The sequence below is a fragment of the Pseudopipra pipra genome, chromosome 19 (assembly GCF_036250125.1).
Source record: "Pseudopipra pipra isolate bDixPip1 chromosome 19, bDixPip1.hap1, whole genome shotgun sequence".
NCBI classification, from domain to species: Eukaryota; Metazoa; Chordata; class Aves; order Passeriformes; family Pipridae; genus Pseudopipra; species Pseudopipra pipra.
The window spans coordinates 9,151,817-9,162,500 of NC_087567.1; the positions used below are offsets into that span (position 1 = coordinate 9,151,817).

Consider the following 10,684-nt stretch of genomic DNA (forward strand, 5'->3'; position numbering starts at 1 on the left):
GTTTTAAACTCAGGTGTGGTAGTTTCAAGCCTCCAGCTGAAGTTCTCACAACAGCAAATGATCACAAAATACTGTCAAGTGATAGAACTCCACAGAAAAGGAGGACACAATTATGAGGCAGATTAGGGTGTATTAAAGAACATCACAAGCTGAGCCTCAGAGGGAAACAATCACCAAGGGCTAAGCACAGACTAATCAAAAAAGATTTTAAGTGTAAAAGAAATAGTCTAACTTGGGTTTAACGTAACCTAGAATCTTGGAGACTCAACTTGAACACATTAAGCTGTAATTAAGCATTGTTAAACTTGAAACTCATCACTATTACTGGTAAACAAGTGAGAGGAAGGAACTGAAAGTTAGTAGTAACTGGAATTTTAATAACTGTACTTGAAAGCATTAAGCACTTTAACCCCAGGATCAAGTATTATTCCAGCTCTCCTCATCAAGGAAATGCTGTTGCTTCACTCAGCATGGGCAGTGCTTTGAGATTAGAGTCATTTGCACATATTAAAAGTCTTAAAAATAAAAAAAAAATCCATGAGGCACATTCATGGATCAACAGCCCACTTCCCTCCGCCCGCTTCCATAAAGAAATCACTGCTCAATACCGGTTTAAGTATAATTTGAAGTTTTAATACTAAGATCTTCCCGTTTCTCTGAAGCTCAGAAGCCTGCATGCTAACTCACAAGGCCTGGCAGCTGTGGGTACACGACACTCAAGCCTGGTCTGCACATATGCTCGTGTGAAGGCGACGGTTACTGTGCTGCAGAAGCTTCCTACGCTCGTAGCAGCTCGTTAGCAACACCACTACAGAGTTTTGATCTTCTCCAAGAACTGGCCCTACGCTAGTGAGACAAGGAAGAACACTGTTTCCAACACTTTCTTAGAAGCCAGCCTAAATTTTCTTCCCCATCGAAGCAGAGCCTGCCATGCTAAGCAATCTAGCCCAATCAAGGCAAGGCTGGTTTTTGTATAAGCTTAAATGTTTAATCAGACACAGTTGAGAAACCTTTCTAGAATTTAATATAAAAACATTTTGACATTCCAATAATGTAAAGTTGTGCACATGTTGAGAAAACTGTCATCTGAAAGAAAATTCGGTCTTCAAATATCTTTATTGGAAGGCCATGCACTGCCTTCTGTACTGTATTTCAAATCACTGTACATTTACTTTGAAAACACTGTCTGCATTTTCTAGTACAAAAAACTAAAAATTGTTTCAGGAATGTAGAGAAATATTCAACTTAAATAGCGAAAAAGTGCACCATAATTACTGCTGCACTGCAGTCATTTCTGCGTTTCCCATTTTCTTAAATAACTATCCTGTTTTGATAACACACAATATAAAGAGCAATTATGAAAAACTGAGACATTTAAATTACACTAAGTTATTGAGAATAACTTGTGGGCATGGGGTAACCTATCATAGGAGCAGCACCAGTGGCAGGGTAGGCGTACTGCTGCTGGTTCATGCCATTGTGCATGTTGGCAATGTTGGAGCCGTACTGCTGCTCGTAGCCGTTCTGGTACGCTCCTGCGGGGTTACCGCCCGCCCTGAAGCCAGCCTGCATCCCTGCAGCTGCAAAGCCATTCCCAAAGGGAGTTCCATTGCTGAAACTCTGGGCACTGTAGGCCCCGTTCTGAGTTTTGGCTCCGAAGTCTCTCTTGCCTAGCGCGCCATAGGTTCTCTCAAAGTTCTCCCTCTCTCTAAAGCTACTAAATCCACCCCTTTTGCCCGCAGAGTATCTGTCACGGCGATCCCCTCGGGAGCGACCTAGTGAGAGAGACAAGACAGTTACATGGATTACAGAGGCTGCCCGAGTTCACCTCATCACGTTTCCTTTTCTGGCCCAGCAATGCAAATCTACTCTGAGGACAGTCACACACTCTCCCTGTAACACGAGTGGTGGCATCCAGGCAAAATGGCACTTTCACCTTGCCAGCAGGACACTTGGGTCCATCCACCTTTCCAAACCATGGGAGAGAAGGCCACAAAACTGAGCCCAAAAGTGTTTTATTTCTGACCAAATCAGAAGTGGCTCTTTGGCCAGCACTAGCCATAAGTGCTCCACAGCACGACCTGGGAGCATCTGGGTGTTGTTTTTTGTTACTGCTGTTTCTAAATACCTTCTGAGGTCACCATAACTGGTAACTAAACCACCTTCCACATCCATTTTGGAGAGAGGCTGGAGGTGGAATTTGAGTTTCCTTTTCGTTCTCAGAGGAAAGCTATGTACACTTAGATCAAGAACAGCACTTACCTGACCCTCTGTCTTCAATCAGCTGAAGCAATTTGGGGTTGATGGCTTGATTAGCCTCCCGAAGCACAGAGATGAGGTCATTTACTTGCTTAATATTGTTAGGAGTAAAGAATGTGTATGCTGTGCCTGTTTTGGTACTGCGGGCAGTTCGTCCAATTCGGTGGATATAGTCCTCTGAGGAGTTAGGGTAGTCATAATTGATGACAAATTTCACATCTTCCACATCTGTAAAGTGTTGCAGTGTGGCAAAAGGCGAAGTACAAAGTTTTGCACACCACAACAGCCAAATCGAAGATAAACATTAGACAAGAGTATTTAAAAGGGAATAATGGCTGCAAAGAACAGTGTTAGAATCATCCATTTCTGCAAGAGTATTGTGGAAGAGAAAGTAATGCACACTCCGTCTGATCCCGTCTCATCACCCACCCTGTGAGCCAAAACCTTACCATAAGGAGTATGCATTTGCTTGTCATTCCCAACTCAAGAGTCCCCTTTACAAATCATCAAGTGACATCTGAAAGCTTCTTGCAGTAGGGCCACTAAATCTCACAGCAGCCTCTTCATGTGCTCATTTGAGGACCTTAGAGTAAAAACATACAAGGTCCTTCACATACACACTCATTAGAAGCTCAAAAAAAAAATGGGCCACACTGCTCGTCTTGCCAAGACCTTTGAACCGCAGCTGCAAGAAAAACATACCTGTCCCCCCAAAGTCACCAAGTTGTTTTTATGCACTGTGTCTCGTCTAGGCAAGCGCTTCCAAGAAGCCAGGGTTCACTTGAGAATGTGTCTCTCTCTGGCAGGTCTCGACATGACGACTATGTATAGGTGGAGGAACTCCGACTTTCAAAGGCATTGAAAAGCCATTGCTTTCCTGCCCCACTTGTTAAAGTGAGAGGTGGACTTTTATTCTCAGATTTCATGTGCCAGTACTCACCAATTTGCACAAGGCTTAGTACGTTTTAAAGCTGCTCTCTCCATTTCATGGTTGAAAAAAATTTCATTGAACATTGAAGTTTAAAATTATGTCCTTCAACATTTCAAAAAAACTCACTGAAATTCAAAGACCCACAGATCACAGCAAACAGTATGCACAAAACTAACAGTACTGCACCATGGCAAATCATGCAAAGCATGGAGAGAAGAGAAATACCAGGGCAAAGTGAACTGTGAATGAAACTGCTTATTTCATGAGAGAACAGTTTATGGGGTAGTAGTTTAAAGGATGATCTTTGCCTTTTGAAGATTACTGGCACACAATGCTCTCAGTTTTCACCTCTCTATTTGACTGGAAGCAGCCAGCCGATCATTTCCACTAGTCCTCCATCCCCCTCGAGTCCTCCGATTGTCATGCCTAGGCCTTGCCACAAAGACTGCACCTTTATGTGAAGAAAACTTAGAAAAATGCAGAGGTTAAAGAAAGCAATAGACTTTCTTTAAAAGCTTTGGGCAACTGGCATTACGAGTTGTACTAACCTAGACCTCTGGATGCAACATCTGTAGCAATCAGGATTGGTGCTTTCCCATGTTTGAATTCTGTAACACAAGAAACGAATCAGTTCCTTCCTTCAGTAACACACAGCAGATGCTTTGCAGGAACACTCTGCAGAAATTGCAGAAATACTCACCATTTAGAACCCAGTCCCGCTCCTGCTGACTTTTGTCACCATGAATACCCATCGCTGGCCACCTGAAAATACAGAATTTGATTGACCCAAGACCATCCCTTCACAGTGGGTTCTGTAGTCAAAGACAGGGCTACTGGCAAATTGCAAAGTTAATCTGAGCTTTATAATTAACACCCAGTGTCCCTATTTGACAGTTTTGATACCACAGTTAGGAATCAAGAGCCCACTCAGGCCGGTCAAGGTGGCTCAGTGAAGTCCCAGCTGTTACTCACCCATCTCTCCTCATCTTCCTGGTGAGATCATCACAACGTCTTTTGGTTTCCACAAAAACAATTGTTTTGTTTTCCTTCTCACTCATGATTTCCTCCATCAAACGAATAAGCCTGTTATGCAGAGATGATGGTTAGAGTTCAGATTGATTTGTACTGTGCAAGTTTAAACAGTCAGATTTGTAGATTTTTAGTAGTCTCAGACTGGTGTCAAAAATCCATCAAGACAAATTCATTTCACAGTTCATAAACTAAAACTGACCATTAGAAAACACTGAATGCTTTGCCCCCACATACTGCTTACTTGTCATCTTTCTCTACATCGTGGCACACATCCACAATCTGCAGAATGTTGTGGTTTGCACTGAGTTCCAGTGCACCGATGTTGATGTGCACATATTCTTTCAAGAAGTCTTCAGCCAGCTGCCTCACTTCCTTGGGCCATGTGGCACTCCACATCAGAGTCTGCCTGTCAGGCTGGAGAAGGATTAGGTCAGTACAAGATCAACATATAGTCGGGTCAAATGCCAAACCAAAAAAAAAAAACCAGGCAAGCATGAGAAAGTTAATTGAGTTAATTGCATTGTCCTTGCTTTAATAAGCACAGGGGCATTTTTTTTATGCAATAATGATAAATACATGAATTATTTATACTCACTCTAATCTGATCCACAATTTTTCTGATTTGAGGTTCAAATCCCATGTCAAGCATCCTGTCAGCTTCATCAAGGACAAGGTAAGTACACCTCCTGAGATTGGTCTTTCCAGCTTCTAAGAAGTCTATAAGTCTTCCGGGTGTTGCAATGCAGATTTCCACACCTAAAATCAAGCAGTCCAGTCAGCTGAAGCAGCTTTCACATGACCTCAGACAGATGTGCACCAGGACTGATCCATACCTCTCTCCAGATCACGGATTTGTGGTCCCTTTGGAGCACCTCCATAGATACACGTGGACTTCAAGCGGCACGCTCTGCTGTACTCAGCAGCCACCTGCTGCACCTGCTGGGCCAGCTCACGGGTCGGGGCCAGCACAAGACACTGGAAACAACATGCCCAGCTTTTAGTCCAACACCCGTTGAAAGGTGGGAGTCTGACTAGTTTTGAGTGGAAAGTTTGTCACATATTCCTTCAGTGCCAGAATGACTGGATTTAAGAGGCCAAACCAGCAAGCCAAGTCACCTGGCATCTCAACCGCCACCAAACACTGACCTATGCCATGTGCAAAGATAGCTGAAAGTCCCTGGCTTCCAGGGGACAGCAATTTCCAAAATGCAACATCTAGCCCTGTTCTACACTATTGTATGGACAATCCAATCAGAGCTTATAGAATCTTCTTGTAAGACTACACAACAGGGAACCACTTTAGTCATGTACAGGAACACAATGCAGCTATGCACTCCCATGAGCATGGACAATTTGGACTGTAAAAACCAGTCACATTCCCTAGAAGTTAAGATCCCCTTTCATTCAGGAATACTCACAATGGGTCCATCTCCTCGCTCCAGGAATGGCTGGTGATTTATATGCACAATGGCAGGCAGTAAGTACTGTTTGGAAGAAAGAAAAGTCTTGTTACAGTCTCTTCCCAGAAGTGTTCAGCCTGCACTAAGCCAGGCCACACTGTCACTGCTGAAATTCAGCAGTATTCCAGGCTACAATCAAAACTTACAGAGAGAGTTTTCCCTGATCCAGTCTGTGCCACTCCGACCATATCCAATCCACTCAATGCAACAGGCCAACCTTGTGCTTGGATAGCAGTTGGTTCAGTGAAGTTCTGCCTCTGAATTACTTCCATAACATTTGCTTGAAGAAAAAATGGAAACATATTAATTTACATGCTGCCCTAATCCAGCCTGAAGAACAAGAAGTTCTGTGAAACAGTAAGCTGGTCTTCACTTACCAGGGAAGTTAGCTTCATAAAAGTTGATAATTGGTTTTGGACAGTTATGGCCCCTAACAGTGACCTCTTTGCTTGCTCTGTACTGTTCAACTTCTTGCTGCAAAACAAAATGCTCATTATTGGAAATCAGCTTTGACACCAAGGTTATATTTTAAGTTAGCCCATGTGTGCCTGCTGGGCCTCATGACCCTCAATGTGTTTGCACTTTCTGTTTACTTTTGCTCGAGTCAGATCAGGTACGTACCTGAGTACGTCTAACTACATCAGGATGTTCTTGATAGAAGTTCTTCTCAAATTTGGGCAGCTCATCTAAATTCCATTTCTTTTTTGTAAGTTTTTCCCCAGGGTTTCCAAATTTCTTTCCAGACAGAGGTCCACCTCTACTTCCTCCAAAACGGGGGGCTCCAAACCTAAGGAGAAAGAATGTAATGTAGAATCCAAGAGAAACATTTTGGTCTTCTTACACGAGTTAACCACCATTTTTGTGGTTCACCCTGTAACTTTACAATTTGGATGTATAATCCCTACCTACTTTAAGATACTGAAACTTTAAAAAAACATACTTTAAGCTGCAGATGCCACAACCTGCCTTGCTACAATTCTTATTAAAAAGCTAAGGTAACACGTCTTTGCATTTTCCATAAAATGCAATCGAAAGGCAAGTTACAACAGGCAAAGCAAGGCCATAAAACCTCTGCATTACCCCGTGATCAAAATGGATTCCCACTCCGGTGACACTCCCTTTGCTGAAAGCGGGCAGGGGCAGTTATGAAACACTGGGATAACTTTGCCATAGACCGTTTTTTTGTATCCCAGAAGACACGCTTCTCTGAACAACGATGTTTTATAAGGCCATACGTTTTATTAGCATTTTAGGTTCGGTCCCTGTGTTGGAAGCATGCTGATCTCCGACGCCCCGAGGCGCAGCTCGGAGCCGTGCGCTGGATCCGAGAGCGGGGCTCCCTCCCCTGCCCCGATCGCTTCCCAATTTTGGCCGGACGGGCGCCGGGAGCGAGATCCTTCCCAGTACAAGACAGCGCTCCCCGAGCGGCCGCTGCTTCCTGCCAGCGCTGTTTCCTTTGTCTCTCATTTCTGTCTACGCCACATTTTCCAGCCGCTGCCATTTTAGAGCCGGGGCTGGGCGGGGGGAGGAGGAGGAGGAACAAAGGCAGCAGCAGCACAGCCGGCATTTTGATTCCCCTCAGCCACCGCATGGCGGGGCCGGCCATTAACATCCGCTTACACAACACAAAGCGGAGCCGGCCGGCTCCTGCCGGCCACAGCCCGAGCCTCGGGAGGGGGAAGGGAGCGAGGGGAACCGCCCTGCCGAGCGCTCCCCGGGGCTCCGGCACCGCCAACCCACTGACCCACAAACCTCCCGCCCGCCCGCCGCTGCCGGCGGGGTGAACCGGGCTCTGCGGGGGCCATCCGTGTTCGAGGGGGTGTCCCCGGAGGAGCGGGGGGCGAGTACTTCTTCCCCCCGACATAAAAAAAAAAAAAATTTAATAAAAAAAAAAATCACCCACCCGCGCTCCCCCCTCAGCGGTCTCACACCTGCGGGGCTGCGCTGAGGTGGAGGGACCGAGCCCAGACCGCCCCGCCGCCCACGTTCGGTGGCCTAAAAAAAGCCAGGTCCCCTCCCCCCGCCGGCTCTCGCGGCGGGAGCGCTGAGGGAAGGGCTCAGGGCCCACCCCCCGTCCCGCCGCCATCTTAAACGGCTGAAAAACAACCCTGGAGCCCCACAGGCGGGCTCAGAGTCCGGACGCTGGCGGCGGCTGGCGCCGGCCGGGCCCCCGGACTCACCCTCTGTCCCTGTCGCTGGAATACCCGGGCATGGCGATGGTGGCGGTGGGCGAGGCGATCCCGGTCACTTAAAGCGGGTGACGAAGAGTTGTGTACGATCGGGCGCCGCTGGCGGGGGCCGCTCACTGTGGGCGCGCGGCCCCGCGGACGCCGGTTATATAGGGGGGTGCGGGGGCTGCCGGGAGCCGGCGCGTGACGCACGCGTGGGCCCCGCCCCCGCCGTTATGTAAGTGGCCCGAGCCGGCCCCGAGGCCCCGCCCCCTTCCGCGTGGGCGCGGCCTCGGCTCGCCCGACTGACCGGCTTTGAGCTCGCGGCCGGAAGTTCCCCTCCCCTCGGGGGCGGTGCCTGCGCTGACGTCACTCCCCGCAGCGCCCCCTCCCTCCCGGGAGCCTCGTTCTCGCTCAGGGGTCCCGGCCTGAGGGGTCGGGGATGGAGGAGATGATGGAGAAGATGTGGAGAAGATGGAGATTTCCACCTCCATAATTGCAACCTTTCGACAGCCTTCCGTGTTTAAAACGCCGCTTGGCTCCTCCTGCAGTTTTTGACAGGGCAGACCTGGAACCTTCCGCCCGCAGTGCAGCCCCTCGAGCTCTCATAAATCCATATACAGTCCATGTGAACTGCTTGTGAAAATCCTGAAAGGGCTTCCACACATAAAGCTCAGGGTCGAGAGGAGCCTGGGCTTTTAACTAATAACTGATACTTCATGTTAGAAAAGCCACACGTCCACCTGTGACTTTCGCTCTTGGAAGGACTCAGATGTGCAGATCTTCACCATGGCGAGTTGGACTCACACTAACTGATCATTAAATGCTTCCTAGTTCTTTTAGGCTGTTACCCGTTGCTGTTTATAAATGTTCCATATACGTGTCTGTAAACAGTTACCACAGTGTTATCGTTTCGAATTCCAAGCAGGGCCAGTAACCCGACTCAAAGGTCACTCAGGGTGCTGCGCTGAGGGGAGGCTGTGCTGGGCAGAGGGCAGATAAAAACATCCAATACCCCCAGTGGACACTGAGTTTTTCACCTGCCCAGCTTTGCCAGGTGAGGAACAACCTGAATGTCCGGGTACCTCAGGCTTTACACACACAAAAGTTGAAGTATAAACACCAGCAGCCACCTGTTCCAGGCAGAGAGATGAAAACCAAAACAACATAAGGAAGAACTGCCATAACAACACTCTCCGTTTATATCCTCCCACCTTCTAGCAATCCGTGATATAAGGCTTTTCTGAGACAAAAATAACTGCATTCGATGGCCATTTCTTCACATTTTGGTTCTATTTATGCCCTTAGCTTCTAAGATACCATGACAATGTGTTTCACAGTTTGACTGTACGCAACCTGAAAAACATTTACTTTCATTTTCAACATATTGCCACGTAAGAAAAAAGGACACAAATCAAAATGAGTTATTAGAAATGGTAATAATTTTCTATTTATTTATACCCTTTGTGGACATTAATATCTTGCAAGTCACCTTCTCTACAGACCAAAGCTGTAGTCTAATTTTTCCTCTTTTTAGAGCAATTCCACACTTCTAAGTATCCTTGCCACTTTCTATTTATTGACAAGAAATTCACAAATTTATGGTCTGGACCCCATATAGATTTACATAATGAAAGTATAAAGATGTTTTTGATCTGTTCTGTATTATTTTCTAACAATTTTTTCTTTTTTTTTTTGATTGTTGCTGAGAATAGAGCAAGGTTTGCAAAGACTAGATGTTTCCACGACATCTTCCTCGAACATAACACTTCAGTCAGGCTTATCTTTGTTTATGAATAGCCACAGCTGTTCGCCCTTCAGTAATCTGGAATTCCACCTCTTTTTCTTGTAATTAACTTTTTCTCTTAGTAGCACTCCAATTTGACCAGTTTTGTTAATACTATCCTTGCAAATTTCTAATAGAGGAACCTCTCCAATTTTTTTCAGTATGGACTTACTTATTTAATACGGCTTTTGAAAGATTTTTTCCCCTAAATGCTTCTTTTAACACTCTATGCCTACTGACCCTACAGACTTCTTGTTTCTGAGGAGTCTGAAAAAGGTTTTTGCAAAGGCTGCAAAAATAACAAATTATCTGAGTTTTTCTTGTTCTATTACATTTATTGTAACACAGCTAATTTGATTTTTTTGTTTGTGTATAATGGTGGCTCCTGTTTCTGTGCTGTTTAATCTTTCTAAGGTTTTAAAGAATTGAAAAGACTAAACAAAAGCCTCGCCTCTGCCTTGCCTGCAAGCATTTAGTCTGCGAGGAACTCCTTTCGATTTCCTTTGTGAAAAACTTCCTCATTTTTCTGTTCCACCCAAGTTAAACACCATCGATTTTCCTGTTTTCTCTTCCTAATTTGAGCCAATATATGGAAACAAAACAGAGCTTTACAGAGCTGTGTGTGTATCAAACTGCAATCCATGTTTAGTTTAGCGTCATAGCACTGATGTGTTTGCTTACCTGCACAAAAGCTCTTTTGTGTTCCTAAGATGATGTGTGGATTTGGATTTATATCTACACATGACACCCGGGGGCTGCTGGAGCTCACATCGCTGAGGTTTATTTGCTGCCAGTCATTGTTCTCACAGCCATAATTGGGATCTCAGCTGCTTCTCTCATGCTCCAGGACTTTAAGGACAAAGGGCACCGTTTTATCCTAGCTTTGCGTGACTTGATGCAACACGGAAATTCCAGAATTCTTAAGAAGCATGTGGAATACTGTTGCTCAGTGAGGAAGATAACACATTTTCACCATCCGGCCTTCCCAAAAACCTGTATGCTAACAGCTAATAGAGTAAGTTTCACTAGGCAAACCATTCTAAATCTT

The 10,684-nt window shown here is 45.7% G+C and overlaps 1 protein-coding gene across 2 annotated transcripts; it reads right to left on the minus strand.

Annotated features, from left to right (window-relative positions):
- Nucleotides 1-611: 611 nt before the first annotated feature.
- Nucleotides 612-8,015, minus strand: DDX5 (DEAD-box helicase 5). 2 transcript variants are annotated; one of them, XM_064676396.1, is made up of 13 exons: nt 7,863-8,015; nt 6,304-6,469; nt 6,060-6,156; nt 5,829-5,962; nt 5,641-5,706; nt 5,056-5,197; nt 4,818-4,978; nt 4,464-4,636; nt 4,163-4,273; nt 3,891-3,952; nt 3,739-3,798; nt 2,263-2,487; nt 612-1,775 (listed from the first exon to the last, which is right to left on the minus strand). In XM_064676396.1, the coding sequence occupies exons 1-13, from the start codon at nt 7,892-7,894 to the stop codon at nt 1,390-1,392; spliced, it is 1,815 nt and encodes a 604-aa protein (XP_064532466.1). In that variant the 5' UTR covers nt 7,895-8,015; the 3' UTR covers nt 612-1,389. The 2 variants fall into 2 exon arrangements, with proteins under 2 accessions (XP_064532466.1, XP_064532467.1); XM_064676397.1 differs by having other exon boundaries at nt 7,887-8,002.
- Nucleotides 8,016-10,684: the final 2,669 nt, after the last annotated feature.

Coding starts and splice junctions, on each gene's coding strand:
- DDX5 (XM_064676396.1), bottom strand. CDS start 7,894: ATGCCCGGGTATTCCAGCGACAGGGACAGAGG. Junction 5,707..5,828: donor GATCAGGGAAAACTCTCTCT/GTAAGTTTTGAT, acceptor TCTTCCAAACAG/TACTTACTGCCTGCCATTGT. Junction 1,776..2,262: donor GATTGAAGACAGAGGGTCAG/GTAAGTGCTGTT, acceptor CTCTCTCACTAG/GTCGCTCCCGAGGGGATCGC.